The 18,185-nt window shown below is 40.5% G+C and overlaps 1 protein-coding gene across 4 annotated transcripts; it reads right to left on the reverse strand.

Annotated features, from left to right (window-relative positions):
* Nucleotides 1–1,107: 1,107 nt before the first annotated feature.
* On the reverse strand, nucleotides 1,108–16,011 carry tp53 (tumor protein p53). Of its 4 annotated transcripts, none has more exons than XM_063203364.1 (11): nucleotides 15,994–16,011; nucleotides 9,518–9,607; nucleotides 9,342–9,375; nucleotides 8,977–9,156; nucleotides 6,474–6,660; nucleotides 5,434–5,546; nucleotides 4,913–5,022; nucleotides 4,401–4,543; nucleotides 3,200–3,300; nucleotides 2,295–2,398; nucleotides 1,108–2,014 (listed from the first exon to the last, which is right to left on the reverse strand). In XM_063203364.1, exons 2-11 carry the CDS (start codon nucleotides 9,571–9,573, stop codon nucleotides 1,912–1,914), a joined length of 1,131 nt encoding a protein of 376 aa, XP_063059434.1. In that variant the 5' UTR covers nucleotides 9,574–9,607; nucleotides 15,994–16,011; the 3' UTR covers nucleotides 1,108–1,911. The 4 variants fall into 4 exon arrangements, with proteins under 4 accessions (XP_063059434.1, XP_063059433.1, XP_063059435.1 ...); XM_063203363.1 differs by lacking the exon at nucleotides 15,994–16,011 and adding an exon at nucleotides 10,032–10,170; XM_063203365.1 differs by lacking the exons at nucleotides 9,518–9,607; nucleotides 15,994–16,011 and adding an exon at nucleotides 15,217–15,415.
* Nucleotides 16,012–18,185: the final 2,174 nt, after the last annotated feature.

Genomic DNA, 18,185 nt, shown 5'->3' on the forward strand with positions numbered 1-18,185 from the left:
CACATTTTACTCAATTTCATAGGAAACAGGCATGAGTACTGAATCAGACTGATCAAGAAAAATGAAATGTGCAATTATAAAACCACATGCCATATGATGGCTGGTGCCGGGCGAGAGATGAAGGTCAGTGAGGAGGATATTCCAGAAAAAAATAATAGATTTCTTGAGAGGAAAGGTAACTAAAAGTAACTAAATAACCTTTACTCAAATTACAATTAGTATGTACTTCTTAGATGGTTACTTCTACTTGAGTAGGTTTTAAGCAAAGCGAAGACACTTTTACTTACCATTACACATTTTCTGTAGGCTACTTTTTCCACCTCTGCATACAACATTCAGTCTTTCACTCAAATGGATTAAATACAATATAACATATTGTAATACATATTTTAAAGCAAATCATCAACTCATGACAGTGTTAAAGATGCTTTGGGATTTGCTTTGCGGTCATCTATGGGCTACTGTAACCACACCAAGCGCAGAAAACCCCCATTCCAACCTGTAGGCCAACCCGAGATGAAAACTTGGTTTACACTGTAGTACTTAGTTTGATTTTTAAAAAAAGGTGGAAAAGAAGCTGGAATATGTGTAACAATGAGGATATTGTCCTCTCAATGTAGCCCACATTTGAAGCAATTTATATCCATGCTTCTCCTTTGCAATATTGCTGTATTGGTCTAAATGCCTGCATCATGTCCCTTGTACCCCATAGAGTAAGCTGGGGCCCTAATACCAAGAATACTCTCCATTGTGTATGAGAGGTTATCAGTTATTCATTTCCTAACCACTGCATTTATAGGGGAGCTGTTAAGTTAATGTCACCAGAAATCAACATCCTTCCCACTTCGTACTCAATCTTTAACATTAGTAATTATTAACGCACATTTTAACCAAACAGCCCTTGTTCAGATAGTCGATTTCCTTACGGAAGTGTTACCAAGTATACCAATTTATAATATTGATTTTGTAAACAATACATTGTACATACATTTCATGCTGATTTACTATATGGTGATGCAACGTTATTTTTTAGCACATCAACCAACAGTTTTAAAAAAATATCAAGGCAGTTATTTGTTTGCAGAAGTACGAAGCAGAAGCCAGGAGTAAAGTATAATATTTTATATGAAATATGTTCCCATAGTGAGAATATATATATAAAAAGAAAGAAAAGCTGGAAAATATATACCAATACACCATACAGCTTATAGAACTTATAGAAGATGAAGCAACATATAAATAACATCACTTAAACCATGTAACGGATTGAGATTTTTAAAACAGATATGGTTGTGGTGAATGTGCTGAATGAGCGAAAATAAGTAAACAGTGCTTTAACATGTAAAAAAAACCCCTTATGTTCACTCATTCATGTTCCTCACAGAAAATGAGTCAAGGCCATTTAATCTCAATGTGAAAGAATAATAATTCATTCTATTTTTCTCAAGTAAAAAAAATGGGTCAAAAACTCCCAAACACATTACAAGGGTTAAAAAACATTAGGTACTTTTGTTCAGTTGTTCAAAATTCAGTTATGCTCTTATTAGGTGTTTCTTTCCCTGTGACAGTTTAACATTTAGCTAAGTTTTTGTAGGCAGAGAAAAACAGAACTGCATGTGATGAAACCAACGGATGAGTTTAGAGGGTGCAGTCACTCCTAGAAGGGCCATCAGCCATATTGACAGACTATTCTACCTCTAAGTGTCAAACTTTTGTACTACACAAGTCACAGTATTGATGATGTAAGCGTTACAACAGAAAAGGCATTAATTGGATTCTACATACTACAAAGAACATGAAATACAGTACTTAAACCCATTGTAAAAATGACTTGTCGGTGAGAAATGATGGGGGCTACTGCTACAGAAAGGTTCCGACAGAAATGAGTACTGCAGAATCCTTGATGTGCTGTTAATCAGAGTCGCTCTTTTCTCCTTTCACCAGAAGCCTCTTGCCCTTCTTTAGCTCCACAGTGCTGCCCTCACGCTCACGCCTGGCGGCTCCTCTGGAGTGGCTACAACATCAAGAAAGAAGAGGAGAATATACACGTTACAAGCATGTCTTTGATATATATGTTATTGTCTTTAAAGAAAGAAAGTAAAGCAAGGAGATGAGGAAAGAAAGAAAGAAAGAAGGAAAGGAAGAATGGAAGAAAGAAAGAAAAATGACAAATAAAGTGAAAGGAAAAAAGAAAAGTGAGTGAAAGAGAGAAAAGGAAAAGCAAAAGAGAAACATTAAAGTGAAAGAAAGAGAAAGAAAGGGCAGAAAGAAAGACCAGACTATGGACAACTTACTTCTTCAGGCGGTATCTCTCTGCATCACTAGGTGGCACTATATCGGAGAGCTCCAGGCTGTCGTTAATCTTTTTGAGCATCTCGAATCGCTCTCTCCCCCGAACCTGACAAGAGCGGTACACACATTTCAGCACATGTTCAACTCACTTGTGTCCTGAAACGCCACTGAAACTCAATGCCTCCAAGAGGCTTTGTTCATCAAAGCATTTCAGACTGCTGCAGAGATGTGTTAGAATGCATGAAAGGTTCTTCACTAATTTTAGGCTTTCATAGTGGTTGATCATAAAGTAAAATGTCTAACCTACTGTAGTGTCACATTCATAACCAAACAGCAAAAGTATCGAGTCTCTCCTTACTTTCACGACGCCAGGGCCTGAAGGCAGAACCATCGATGCAAGGTACACTACACTGACACTACACATCAACACTTCTGACAGGGGCTTAAAACTTCTGACATTAATATCCAGTACACATGTTGCCCTGATACTGCGTATCCGCATGTTTTGTATATCATTTTAATTCAGTAACAATAAGCAGTGTTTAATTTTAATAAATCTTTCTACAGAATGCCACAATGTGTTAAGTCAGGTATATTTTTAACCAGGCAGAATACATGTAGTTGATTTGCAAAATCATAATTGCAGAGACTTTCTTTATGGTAAAACCCCCTCTGTACGTGTTGTCACAGAATTCTTCCTACCATCTTTTTGTTTTTCAACCTTTTTTTCTGAGATTTTTTTTTCTATCTTACCTACATTTGTCTCTTATAGAGACTTTTCTGAGCATAAAACTTTTCAACTTTTCAAAACAATCCATGAATGAGATTCAGAAGTGTATGACACTGTAGTAGAAGAAAATTAAGAAGTGTATGAACATCTTGTATCTTGTTGTTGTGTTGCCGTTACCTGCAGGGTGAAGATCTCGTCGTCTGTGGTGGAGCTGACCTTTGACTTCTTGCTGCCCTCAGCGCATGACCCTGTGGCCGGCTGGGATGAGTCTGGCATGCCTTTGGACAGACCATCAGAGATAAGATATAAGGAAGGGTACACTTAGTGGTTTCAACAATGATCGATTCGGCAATGCAATCCAATGTGGGGCATGGACGATCCAGAATCGATCAGGCAATTTCCAGAATCGATCCGGCATTTTTTTAAAGTTTCAATTACTTCCGTGGATATTTCGGGAGCAAATGAATGTTAAATTAAATAAAAGTACTTCAAAGCATTGCAAGACTGATACAGACTGATCCAGACTGATCCAGAAAACAGCCAATTGTTGCTCAGTATCTGACTACTTGTATTGCCTCATCATGACTGATGAAACATTTGCTTTGCTTTCAGTAGAAATGTAATGCATTGTAGAATTGAATCGGATCGGATCGCAAAGAATCAAATCGCTACCTCCCGAATCGTGATCGAATCGGATCGTGAGGGCAGTGCCAATCCACACCACTAGGTACACTACACTTCAAACTAGCACCATCCATCCTTACATGTTGCTTGTGGCCTTGTGATATGAGACAACATGCCATTGATGATTTAAGTTTTATTCAATATCTTGCAAAAACACAGTTCAAAAGGTCCTTTTCTCATTTGCAAGCGGAATGTTGAATGGGGAAAAGTCCCGCAAAAGTTGATTTGCATAGGCTGACAGTGGGGACAGTTGTTTTCTCCGAAGAGCCGGGGTAACACAGAGGCAAGCGGCCACAAGCAAAAGAAAAGGACAGGAGGTACTAGTTTGAGTTGTACCCTACATAGAACAACCTCAGAGCAACACAGATGTAGTCTCACAGATTGTTTTTAAACTAATGGTGCACACAACAAAAAAGGACTAATGTATTTTAGCGTTATGAAAATGCATGTTTCTCAGAGTCTGCAACAATAATTTTAAACACAATTCCTGGATTAAAATGCAGTCTAATGAGTTGCTATGCAGCTGAATGAATGATGCAGCTAAGAAAGTACACACACACATCCGTCAATACTATTGGGTGCTGAACTAAGTAAAGTAAACTGGAAAAACAATGATAAAGCCTGCGGACTTTGTCTTTCTTATGTCAGTGTGCCTGGTATGGCTAATGTCATCAGGCTAGGGGTTAGTGCTTACTGCGCTTAGTGGCGGTTGAGGAGGTCTTTGCAGAAGTTTTGGCCTCCTGCGCGTTTTTGAAGTTGGTCTCCTCTGTCTTGCGGTCCCGTCCGGGGCAGGCGCACACCCGCACTTCAAAGCACCGGCGTCCAAGGACCACTCCACTGGGGAATACAAGCAAACAGCACACAGCAGCCACACCCACACAGAGAGAGGATGCTGAATTAGACACCACAGCAGTTGCACAATGCCAAGATTAGGATTCAGGGGGGCAAAAGAAGAAAAATAAGGTATGCACTGTGCAAATAAGTTATGTCAGTGTAACCTTCTCCATCGCTAAAAACAGACTAACTAACTGCTGCCTGTTCTCAACGTGACATGAACGTGAATGAAGCTTGGTTTTTTAATCATCAATGCTTAAAAAATGCTGAGGGCTTTTACCCTCTGCTAGACTACCCACCATCTGACTACACAAACAGCCAAACACACGCATGGACAGTCAAAGAGGCAGCCAAACACACACACAGACTCACTCTTGTGTCTCCAGGGTGACGATGGTCAGTATTGGTCTGCGGTTCATGCCGCCCATACAGCTGCTCATGCACATGTAGTTCAGGAGGGCCGTAGTGTGTTCGCTCCCTTGCTGTACAACGACAAGCAATGACAAATGTTATTTAAAACAAAAAAACATGGCTGTGGTTGGTGGCCAAACAGCAAAAAGACAGGAAAATATTGTCATATTGTCTGTCATTATATAAGTTTCAAATTGTGATAATGGTTTTAAACATGCATTTTCTGGTTGGAGAAAAACAAAAACAAAACAGTAACTCCTGATTAATCAGGAGGAAAGAAAATCACATGCACGTACCAAAGTACATTTTGAAATCCCACATTTGATTTTAGGTTGATTTGGTTGCAGTCCATAAATGAACTAAATAAATGAATGAAAATAAACAAATATGTGAAGCTATCTGAAATGCTAATATTAGAGAGTACATTTTCAATTCTACTTTGCCACTAGGTTGATTTGACTTGTGTTCAGTGTGGAACTCACCTGTGGAGGCTCGTAGGGCATCACTACACTCTGCCTGCCTGTGTTTGGGTCCTGCTGGTACACGACATGTCTGTTACCCTCCACCACGATCAGGTGACTGGGAGGGGCGGAGCCTGGGAATGACAGACAGGGTGACATAGACCAATCAGTTTGCTGCGCTCCTCTTTGATCTGCACTTTGTCAGGGCATGCCCCATTTGATTGCTGGAATACTAGTTTCAGTATTCATAACATTCTACCATATAAGCTTCAGTTCTGTTGCACTTTAAGTCAAACCCTTAAATGTATATTACCGTTTTTTTATTGGAAAGCTTTTGCTCTCTGTCCTAGTGCACATGAAGTAGTAAAAGCTTTGAACATTTTTGTGGAGGCTAGATGATATTTATACATCAAAGGACTATTTTCTACTGTTTGTGGTCAGCCAAAAAATGAAATTAATTTCTGCTCTGATTTGAATTGCACCAAGGTCTAATTTAGATTCTAACATTCTGTTTATCCTACAGCCATTCCATTTGCTGCAGTCTTGTCAAAAAGAGCCATTCTGAAACTCCTATATTTTGTGACTCAGTTCTCTGAACAGTGCCTATTGTCTTTGTCAAATGGGTTTCTTAATGTTCTCTAATCCTGAGATTGCATTACAAACTAAACACAGCAAGTGTGGTTGTGGTTGTTATATATTTCTCATTTGCTTTACTGTTTTACAGTTCTTATGTCAACTGTTGTTTGCTGCAAAGTGCTCTATGAATAAACAGTCCTGGGGGGAAAGTGCTCTATAAATAAATGGGTCATCGTTGGCGATGTGTACCCTCATTGTCCTCAGGGGTTCTCTCGTGATGGGGATATCGCCTCACCACCTCCAGTAACTTTAAAAATGAAATTTTATAAGATTTCTGAAAAGGCACTTGGAGGATTTTGCATGAGCTTTTCGCATTATTTTTCACAGCATTCTCATCAACCGTTGTTTTTTGTTAAGGGCTCTGTAAATTAACTGTTGATTTTAATTAATGTTGTTCATAAACTGTCATTGCTGGTGATGTGTACCGTCACTGTTTTCGAGGGTCCTCTCGTGATGTGGGCATCGCCTCACCACCTCCGCCACGTGCTCAGACTTCTTGTAGACGGCCGTGGCCCTCACCACGGAGCCCGGCGGGGGCAGCTCACCCACCACCATGTGAACCGGGCACGTCTTGGCCCGCTGGCAGTACAGCTTGTTCAGGGGCGGAGAGAACTGTGGGGGATTACAAGAATATGGGTGCATGATAAAAACCTGGTTGAGTTAGCCTACAGATTGTGAAATCTTGCTAAAAGATAGCCTGCAGAGAACTGGGGGAGCACAAGACTGTGCTAAAGTGATACAATTAGCCACGTTAACCTACAAACAGTGGTAAGCCTTCTAAACAAAATAGCCTGCAGAGACTTGTAGGAGACTTGTAGGTCAATTATTCACATACTGCAAGAGCAACTTTAGAGATTACATTTCTCTTTTCCGGGGACCTAATAAAGGTGGTAGGTATATCTTCTCAAAGTGGGCACATGAACTATAAAAGTGCTGGCTGAAACCCTCATTATATTGCATAGGGAACAGTTCCGCCCACCTGTTGTGTTTTGTCTTCTACAACAGGCACTTGACATTACTGATTTGATTCCATTATCGACATTCAACATCACTCAGTTTCATTCACACGATATTATTCACAGACTACTTTTTTCTTCACATGTACACATGAAACTGACACCCTGCTACAGAAACACATAATGAAAGACAGAAATCAGAGTGTATAGAAAATATGAATCACACAAATATAAAACATTTGTGGTATCAAATAAAGACCACAACAATAACACATGGGTAAGAAACAGAAACAAAATCTACCAGACATCGCAGACATACGAAACAGACATAATATAAATTTAAAATGTAATAAACATGAACTCTTACCAATCTTACCAAACCCTTTTGCCAGCCTCAAATCAATAGAACCTAGGCCACTTTAAACATCCAATCTCTTCACTACCATATGAACTTGTCCAAAGTTCTACTATAATGTCAAAAGTGTGAATTCGATGTCCCTTTGCATCATTGGTATTTGGTAGGCAAAGCTCCTGTCAGTGCGCTTAGTGTCAGAGTCACACCCCTCCCCCTACCCCTCCTCAGATGGGCATGTCAAGGCATGCCTGCTACACTGCAGTCTATTGAGCACTAGTGGCAGATGGGGGAAATTCAACTAAACATGCATCATGCATATATATTGACCAAAGTTACAAAAAAATTATGGTACTGTATTACTAAAATGGTGGTTCAATATTAGTAGTTCAAAGGTGTAAATGGTTTAACATCTTCATGTTTCAATTATTCATCAACGGTGGCATCATATAATCCACTTCTAATATTGATAAATGGCATCTACCATACTTTTAGTAAATACCAGCCAAATTTCCCACATGCATGCCTGTTTTTCAATATTTAAATGTATTTTTTATAACAATTTTGAAATCTACAGATGCATTCTATTCAATTATAACCATATCGATCACAGCAGCACAAAACACAAAAGGTCATTGTATGCAATGGTTTCTACCCATGTACTGTAAGAAATTAGCATTTTCCAGTAAACTTCTTTACAAAATGTTGAGTTGCACGCTAATCAGCACAACTGCTCATACAGAAGGAAAGTAATACTAGCCAGACACCCAGTTGTAACCACAGAGTGCATCGGTTAAAATAAAAGCTACAATGTCAGGTAATAACTTTTCAATTTGTGTCAGAAGGTGTCCCATATCAGAGCAACATTAGACAAACATAAATATTAGATTTCTTAAAAGGGCGGGGAAAAAGGTGGCGCTTTCTCAAGCCAACTGGGCAGCCACGAAATTCTATTGGACTACTGATTTAGAACATGTTTCGTCATGTCTTCCGCGCCTCGTGCCATGATGTCCAACAAAATAGAAAGAAAACTTTCAGCTAACGATGTATTAACTTGTTGAACAAAAGCACTAGAAAAGTCACCTGCCATTAAGTTGTTTAACAGTGTGCCTAAAGTAAAAGTAGGTCGGTCACGACACAATAACATGACCACCAGGTCCGCCAAGCTGTAGATGCAGTGTACAAGACACCCTGTGCTAAACCAGCGGACAAAGAGGAGAGACCCCTGGACATCTACAATCGGACACCTTGTAACGGTAGGACATGCCATCTCTTAAATCACAATACCAGTCTAACTCAATGTTAAGAGTATCATTTATTACAACATTAGTACTACTTTTCATGCACTGTTCAGCTATTACGTCCTCACAACTCCAGCCCACTAACAGAACCAGAACATAAGAATGTCCATGCATTTGCCTTGTTACCATAGTTAGACACTCATGTGGCCAATGTCTTCACTGTGTGTGTGTGTGTGTGTGTGTGTGTGTGTGTGTGTGTGTGTGTGTGTGTGTGTGTGTGTGTGTGTGTGTAGGCCCGCATCTTTTCAGCAACCAGTGTGTGCACAAAATGCAAGTGTACAAAAAAATGTGATTGAAAATAACATGTAGTGACACTCACAGTGGAAGTGACGGACTTGGCGAAGCTGGACTGGGGGAAGCGCAGCTGGAAGGCGTGGACCCCCGGGTAGTCTGTGATGGTGGGCACTGTGGAGCATGGTGGAGCTCCACTGACCAGTGGCTCGGCGTCAGACGGTAGCTGCTCAAACACGTTCTCATCAAACTGGGACTCTGAAAGGAACTGCAAAACCAAAAACTATGTCTTTGTCTTGAACCTCATTTTCAACAGGTACAAGAAAAACTAAAACAGGTACGATTCATTTCTCTCTTAATCCTTAACCTCAAGTGCCAGCAGCCACACCTGGACATGATAGTAAATGCCCATTGAACATTTGCTCATGGTGTCTCTTATTAATGTCTACTTACAGTTGTCTCCCAATTGGCGTCTGCGACAGGAACCCTGCAACATACAAAGAAGACGTTATGGGAGGTCTACTGTACAGCCCAAGTGGCCAACGCAAAGTCCATTGAACATGCACTTGCTTGCTCCATGATGCAATAACGCAAGGAAAGTGTGCAAACAGACAGAAAAGTGAGCTCACATGGAGTTCCACCACAGGTCCTCGAAATCCTTATTACCCTCGGCCTGATCACTCATTGTGGCGCTTTGCCAAAGGCACCAATCAGAGGGACTAGAAGAAAAGACAGCATTGCAAGACAGTGCCGTGAGATGATGTTAAAATCACGATTCCTAGCTAGACTACTGTCCAGTACCAGGTCAGGGGGGAACTGGGAAAGGTAGGCAGCAGGTCGACGGTGGGCTACACGAGACAAGAAAAAGTTCACAACCTGACACAAACGTCTAGACGTCAAGGTAAACGTTAAACGTGGAAAATGAATGTGTGTTAAAAAACGCGTAAAATTCTATGCGGTATGCAAGCAAAACAACTTTACACCACCAGCTACACTGACAGAATGACTTCTTCTGGGTCCACTAGCTAGTTAGCTACTAGTGAGTTCTTGTAGGTAAATTTCTACACACAGTAGGCTACACAGAACTGCAATTGGTGACACTTCTCATTTAGTGATCTAACTGTTTAAAAACATCGATCTTACCTATTATCTGTGCCAGAGCTCGTACGACGAGTGCAATGTTTTCCGGTGTTTCAAAACTCAACCACTCAAACAAACTAGATCTACACACCAACAACGACACCCACACGTTTGCTTGGGATTCCCCGTCGAAAGGAACCGTGGTCACATGGCTCAAACTATGCCCAATCAGAACACCAGACATCCTGACGTGAACGTTCTTGCGCATCTCCCGAAGTCTTCGAAAAAGGGGTGATATTTCGGCGCTGTTTTGCGCACTCGCCAAAACGTTCATCATTGGATAGTGCGCGTGATACAAAAGCATCATGTTAGTCCTTGTAGCGTTGCTACCTACGTCTACGTATGTAAAGTCTCGTTTTGATTAGAGGTGATCAGGTGAGGCCACCACTCAATCAACAAATGTTGTCGTCCATTTTGATGGAGAATAACCCAGTGCCAGAATGACACCCCATCCAAAACCTCCATCTAAACGGCCTAAAATGCCGTTCAAGTGAATAGCTTATTTTCGACGACAATGCCAGACATTGTCCACTCTTTCTATGTGACAGCACTTCCGGACATACGCGGGGTCAGTCTGGGTATTCTATGGAGAAAAGTCCAGTTTCGCATAGGCTAGCCTAACCCTAACCGAAGAGAAGCCCAGAAGTCAAAACGCATTCAATATTTCACAATTGTTAAAGAACAATATCAATATGGCCAGAACGACTTACAGTCAAATAATATATAATCAAATACAGTCAATAATGCTCTTTCTGTGTCTAATTGTCTATGTCAACACCTAAAGTATCTATGTCTGCATGGGAAAGTAAGAAACGTAATTTCAAATTATTTGTAGGCCTAGGCCTATATCAGGGGTGAAGTCTACGTAGAACGCAGGTATACGGAGTATACCCACTTCTAAATGTCAGGGATTTCAGTATACCCACTTAAAATGGATTTATCCATTGTTTTGAATAGCACAAATATATACAGTATAGGCCTACCCACTTCAAAAAATGCTCAAATATACAGTATACCCACCATAAAAAAGTAGACTACACCACTGGCCTATATATGACCAGTGCAAGTAAAGAAATTGACAATAACGCCGACTTGACTTGAATAAAGGTAGGCCTATTCAATGGTTGGCATATCTGCACATACCCTAGGTGTTTCAGACTGAGGCGTTTCACTGTAGGATTTTTCATCTTACATAATTCGGTAGTGCATCTTCACCAGCTGTAGGACTAGGCCTACCTCGGATTTCCTTTTTGCTGGAACATGTCCCTGTATGCCACTGGGTGGGTCTCGAGGGCCATTTGCGGCCCTTGAAGCCGTTTATCCGACCCCCGACATAATTTTAATGTAATGCAGCTTCATATGAAATATGACATTTTGTAAAGGATAGGCCTACTTACACAGTAAATTCTGCAGTGCTCATTTAACACTTAAAGAGTTAATTTGAGTCCATGTGGACTTGAATGAACTCTGTAAGTGTTGAATTAACACCACAACATTTACTGTGTAGAAAATGCATTTCCGATACAATTAAATTATATTCAGAGAAGGTGGGGTCTGTTTTAAAGGTGGCTGCCTTCAATATAGGCCTAAAGTGCAGGGGGAAATCCTGGTTTCTGTTCATAATACGGCCCTCGCTCGGGTGAATTTGAAGTGGCCCCTCGAATGAAAAGGTTCCCCATCCCTGCTGTATTCCCACCTGTCAGAGCGCGCGCGCATGTGGGGAATTGTTGCAGCCTAGGCCTACTTGAAGGCGCGATTCACAAAAAGGCCACTTTGACTTTTGAGGTTAACGGTCAAAACTACAGCACGTAACATGTAACAGGTGGATTCTGGTGTGCACTACTGAGGGGGCAACGAGGGGGTGTGCTAGGCCTGCGATTCCAGGCGTAGAAACAAAGGAAGAACCGTGATGCGTTTTGATGACCACAGGATGTCGTCAGTTACGCGGGAACGATGTATTTTTGGCCAGCATCATACACAGGCATCCTGGCGTGGCGGCTACCGGTAGGCGGCCTATACCATTTTCAAACACATCAATAGACGGCATGTCATGTAGCCTAAATAGCTATTTCTTGTTGCAGTGCTGCAGAAATCCAACCGTTGCACACATGCATTTATAGAGGTCTATGGAAGATCATGGCAACACGCATTTTGCCTGCTGCTGTTAACATTTCGAAAGTACAGTGCTTCTGCAGACCTATCTCCATTGAGAAAATGTTTGTTGATGTAACGACAGACACATAATTGGGTAAGTAGGCGATGCAGTTATGCATACAATGAAATGTCTGTTCACGCATGGTCTGGGTAGCCTACAGTGGCCAATATTACTGCCACTGGCAGCAGCGCACAGCCATCGCGATAGCCATTGTGGCCTAGTGTGCAGACTAGGCCAGGCCTTGACCATTTTTTCTATTGTGTTGCAAATGTCATTTTTCGATACGTAGGATGCAGACGTTTACTCCATGTTGAAACACTGGAATAGCCTACCACGTAAATTGTAAAGAGTAGGCTTATGTGTGCCAGGCTATATGAAACCTAGGCTATGAAAATTCAATGAAGTATCGAATAAATAGCCTCGTTTTATTTAGGCTGATATTAATAATCCCCTTTGTTGCCATACAGGCGATTTCTGTGGTTAGAGAGCGTAACTAATTTCAGGATCGAAATGACTGGGCAAAATGGAAGCGCAGCAATGAATTTATCGCGTCACCATATCTTAAATGGCAAGTTAAAGAAAGAAAGGTCTTTCATATATGCTAAAATCAGATCTGGGTACTTGCTAAATATTATATAGACTGCTTTTATATCGAATGACGTGCCTTTGCATTGTTGCGCGCTGAGAATACAGTTAAAAAAAATAAAATAAAAAAGCCACCATATGCACACGTGCTCTGTGGGCACCTGGCTTTTCTGTCATAGGACTGCCTCAAAAAATCACATGCAGTTGTTATCTGCCTGGCTTTATATTAAAAACGGATGGCTGATTATTAAATACAACATATTATATGATGACATTTCAGGGGTCCGGGCAGGTATTCACCAACAAGAGGCACAAACCGACACAAAGGACTTGGATTCAGTAAGTGGGCTACACTCTGCACAGTACTCATTACAGAGCAGTAGGACCTGTATTAGGCCTATTTGGCAAGATTAATTTTAATTTGTTTGTCACACAAACCTTGCTATTTTTTAAGATAAACAATGGTCATTGTGATCACATAACACATCATGCAAGTTCATGAAATGCCGAGATGGCAGTGAGGGAGTGAACGTTTCTCATGGTTGCAGCTACTGTAAGTATGCACAGACACACGTGTCTGTTGGTAAAACCAAATCATCCCAGCTACAATGGAAAATTGTTGACTGTATTGTCAATTATACATATTTACAACAAAAATTGTGTTCTAGGCCTATGAGCTGGATATTTGTTTTTGCATTAGAAGAAAAAAAAGGAAACAGGGGAAAAGTTGAGTAAGTTGAGATGAATTTTGATTTATCACCCTAACCTTGCAATAATAAAAGAATAAAATGAATCCCAATGGCCATTGTGATCACACAACAAATCACGCCATACAATACAATACAATACAATACAAGTTCATGAAATGCAGCAGCAATGGCTGTAAGGGAGGGGAGGTTCCACATGGCTGCAGCTATCCACAGACCCACATTTCTGTTGGTAAAACCAAATCATGCTAACTATATCAAATTAGTTAGGGAACATCGGAGGGACAATTTATAATACATACTGTACGCCTATTCGCAAAAGATTTCGCAATCTATAAAGCTCTAAAGATAGAGTATGTACATTTTTAGTAGTTCCATTTCCAGCACTTATGCAGAGCATTCACATTCGTTATCTTTTTCGTGTATATTTGCCACCACCATACATTTGTAAGTATTTATTATGACTTACTTATTATGGAAGTGACTATTTACTATGGAAATGTACACTTTTCATACATTAATTCCCTGTATCCGCCATTATGAACTACCAGAAGTACCATCTTTGTCTGCAAAACTTAATCTACTTTGGTCAGACCAGTTAATATTAATGAATTTACTCAGGAGACATTCATGAAAGGATCCGATTTGTGATTGGGCTACTTACATTTTGAAAATAAAGGATTTAAATTCTACATTGTACTTTTACAGAATGTTTTTTGTGAAGTGCCTTAGAATAATTGCATTAGAAGAAAATCAACAAGGTTGAGTGAACATTTTCCGAGAATTTCTTTTTTTCTTTCCTGCCTATTCAAAATTCTAAAATTGTATTGTATGGTGCACAATTGTCATTATTAAACAATAACAACAAATGGCAAGATGCTTTATATACTAAGTAATATGGCTGCCTTAATGTGCATTTAACAGCCTATACACGGCAAACAGTCCTTTTGTCAAAAACAAGCTTTTTTTTGCGCCATCAGCAACAAACGATTTAAAAACATTTTAAAACTCGAATTAATGAATTCGAAATGCACATGCATGATCTCAGACCTGTCTGAGGCTAAGGCTCATGCTCCTTCTCCATTTTAAGTGCAGCCCTGGTTTCTCCTCAATGCTACTCAAGTCACCTCAAAATGGATGTCAAGGCCAGTGGTACACTATGAATTTGCATCATATTTATCTTACATAGTCATACATGCCCGGTTTTCGACTATAGTTCACCTGTAGCTAATAGCTCATTCAAGTCATGTAATGTTAGAGAAAGAATAGGCTTCCAGAACTATAAGCAGTTGAACACCCACCTGCCAAAACTAGCAGAAGAATCCATAGATGCTTCAGAGTCATTAAAAAATGAGGTTGAAGCAAACACGTTATCCATTGCGATTTTTTTTACACTGTCCACATGGATATGGCATTGAGTCTTACTAGAAATCTCTATGTTTTTAGGCGGAAAGGGAGGGCACCAAACATTTCAGCTCCATCTCTCATCAAATGAAAATCAAAAACGTCATTAAGGTGGTCTTAAAACGTCATTTTCTTCAAATAGCCAGTCAAAATCCGAAAAGAGGTGTTTCTTTTTACTGTGCCATTGATATATCACAGGATGGTGAGAAGAACTGAAAGGTTTCAAACAAGTCACAGCAGTAGGGATGCAAACTGTAGCCAGGTTAGCAAGTCAGTTATAAAATATAGGCTATGAATTAGTCTAAATACAGGGAAATAAAAAAACACATATACGAACCGCATGCCATATTGTAGGTAAACCAACCAGTGCAGTTCCCAGATCAGTCATCTCTGTCCCCTGGAAGTCGATCATTCATTCAGTTCATTCATTCTGGTGCTGGTTTCACTTTCAAATTCCCTGAATAACAATCACAGTGAAATCTAAATGTAGCACAGTGTGTATATTTCATACACAGTTACATCTATCATCTGTGTATCCCAATTGCAGAATTGAATGATGCAGAAAGAATTAAAAAAATACTTTTTTCTCTCTCTCCCAGAGCCTCTCTCTCCCCCTCCCCTCTCCTCCCCCTCTGAAACTGCCGAGTCAACTTCCGCCTACCGCCCCTCAACGGACAGATGCTCTTTCAAATTCTCCCTCTCAAAGACTCCCTCCTTTCCTATCAAGCAGCCCTGCTCTGCCCCTCTTCCTCCGTGTTTGTAAATCAGTGGATTTACTACTAGTATTTATAGAGTAAAAGGAGCCCTTTCCCCCCATTTGCTGGGTGAATATAGTGAGTCGTTGTGTATCTGAAATGCTGCCAAAATAGATCGTCACATGGTTCTCTCCACATCCCTGAACCAGTTTGTCAAAAACGCCGCACCCCCTTGTGCTTACAGAGATGTCACTACAAGAGCTGTCTGCTGAAGACAGAGCAGAAAGACAGTTAAGCATGCCTCATGCCCTTCACTTTAGTGGCATAACACTGCACTGTAATTAAGACCTGAGTGCACAGATTTTGTGGTTTCTGCCTAAACAGACGAGATAAAATGGAAGAAATAAAAGTCATATTACACTGAGGAATGTCTGTCTTTGCAGAATGACTTGGTGCAAAAAGAAAAAAACATCCATCCGCCATCTTGTTTCACATTAACTGTCAAAGATACAGTATGTGGATGAATGAAGATGGGGGCGGAGGGGGAAGTGAGTCAATTCGTGAAGCACACAACAACCACATGAAGATACCGACAGCATGTTCTTATGTGATCGTATTAACCTTTATTACACAAACGAAGGCTGTCACGTTGCTGCTTTCAAGTCTCCAATCTTTAATAGTTCTTCCTTGTGGCACCAGATTCTTGCCCTTTTTATTCATATCTGGTCCTGCGCTGGTTGCACTGGATTGTCACTTTAAAAGCATGTGGAGTGCATGTTTCCTTTGTTCTATAATAGTTCACTTAAAAGCTTTGCCAGATTTTAAAAAAATGTTTGCATATTCAACTAAGCCCACTAAATACTGAACACATACACTTACATCCTTTGTCTGGCCCAGTTTGTTGCTTTTCACAACATTGGAGAGCATTGTTGAAAATTATACTGATATCCTTTTGTAAAGGGTACTACACCCCGAGGTTTTCCTATGAAATACATATATTTCCAAGCACAGTTGTTGGAGTCACTGACCGTTTCCAGATATCCATCTTTAATGGCCCCTGCCCTCTAGAAAAGGGGAAGGAGTATTATTTTGTCTCGTTTGTTTGTTGGCCAGTTTGGTCAGTTTGGTGCCCTAAGCCAATCTCCTTGACATTGGCCTGGTGTACTTCACACCAACACCACTTCTCCTCACCAATATCTCCTTCTATTTGCCAAATATAATTCTGTCCATTGTATTTAGTGAATTAAAATGACCGCTTGTATGGGGTTTCACTTGCTTTATTATTTACTCTCTAAATTCACTGCAGTGTCACCTTCGGGATGTCTTTGAAGGTGTGTGTGGGTGTGTGTGGGTAGGTGGCATAGGCCAGTGCTCATGGAGCTTAACCCTGTTTGGCTAGTTGGAGACATTTTGTTTTGGTAAGTGTCCTTGGGTATTTCGAAAGGTGCTCCAAACAATATGCGATTTTAAAAAAATATCACACCTTAAAGGGTGACTTTATATACATTTTACTTTAATAAAGTAACAATTCTTAAACTCAAACACAACGGGCTAGCACAGCATGTCCAGTATCCATATGTGACTGCTGGATTTTGAATGGTATTTATTTACCACTGAATCAAAGAAAAGGGGGGCGCACCTTTTCTTTGATTCTAAGTATTCATTTGGGACAGCACCCTTAAAAGTTATCAAGAAACCTGAGTGAAGCCTGCTACCTACTTGATTTATTTACCACTGGACATGATAATGTGTGACCCTGTGATTGCTCTTTTTTCTCCTTTTTTGGCTTGCATTTCTAGCATCCAGTGGTGATTGGATTGTAGGATCTTATCAGTTACAAAGAAATTGCAGTTTAACACACAATTGTATTTACAGTGTAATTAACACAAAACAATGCAAATTACTTATTTTTCTCATGTAAAATGCCTAATGAGAATAAACTATCTGTGATAGTAGTATACAATTCCCACCCAAGAGTGTATTTCTCGAAGTTTGCTAGCCTTCAGAAGTTTTGTTGTGGCTTACCAAGCAGTTCCCCATTCTATCATTTGCTTCTTTTTTGCCTCTGCAAGTATTCCTCGGGATTCCCCAAAAATTCTAGTAGCCTCTGCTTACACACTATAGCGAATTCATTACAAGAAAAACCTGTTTGTGGGTGGGGGAGTGAATGACAGCCAAGTGCTCCCCTGTCTGCTTAAACATGATTGATGCACCCTTCAACAAGGCCATCTACAGTAAGTCCATGTGACTTCAGCTGTCCCTCAGTACTTCTCAAATAGTGGAGCAGGATCCACATGGGGACACATATGCAATGCCAGGGGAGCGCTGGTTAACTGCACCACAGGGAACGTGCTTTGTCCAGTAATAGTAGTACCGTATAAAGCGTAATTTCATAACCACTGCAGTACACAAATGAGTCGTTGGATTGGTCTAATGTTTGCTTGAGCTAACGGGCGTGTTGTGGTTGTTGTGTTTAATATATCCTCATGAGGGGAGTGATGGGGTGGGGTTAGTAGTTCTCAAAGTGGTGTCCGGGGACCCCTCGGTGTCCATGGCATATTGACAGGGGTGCGTGGAAAAGTTTATGAATGCAATACATGTACAACAGAGT

Source organism: Engraulis encrasicolus, chromosome 7, assembly GCF_034702125.1.
Source record: "Engraulis encrasicolus isolate BLACKSEA-1 chromosome 7, IST_EnEncr_1.0, whole genome shotgun sequence".
Classification (NCBI taxonomy): Eukaryota; Metazoa; Chordata; class Actinopteri; order Clupeiformes; family Engraulidae; genus Engraulis; species Engraulis encrasicolus.

Bases quoted from the DNA above. Each gene is read 5' to 3' on its own strand.
- tp53 (XM_063203364.1), bottom strand. From the start codon at position 9,573: ATGAGTGATCAGGCCGAGGGTAATAAGGATTTCGAGGACCTGTGGTGG. The intron at 9,157-9,341 runs GTAAGTAGACAT...TTGGTTTTGCAG, and splicing joins ACGCCAATTGGGAGACAACT to TTCCTTTCAGAGTCCCAGTT. The intron at 5,023-5,433 runs GTGAGTTCCACA...GTCGTTGTACAG, and splicing joins TGCCCTACGAGCCTCCACAG to CAAGGGAGCGAACACACTAC.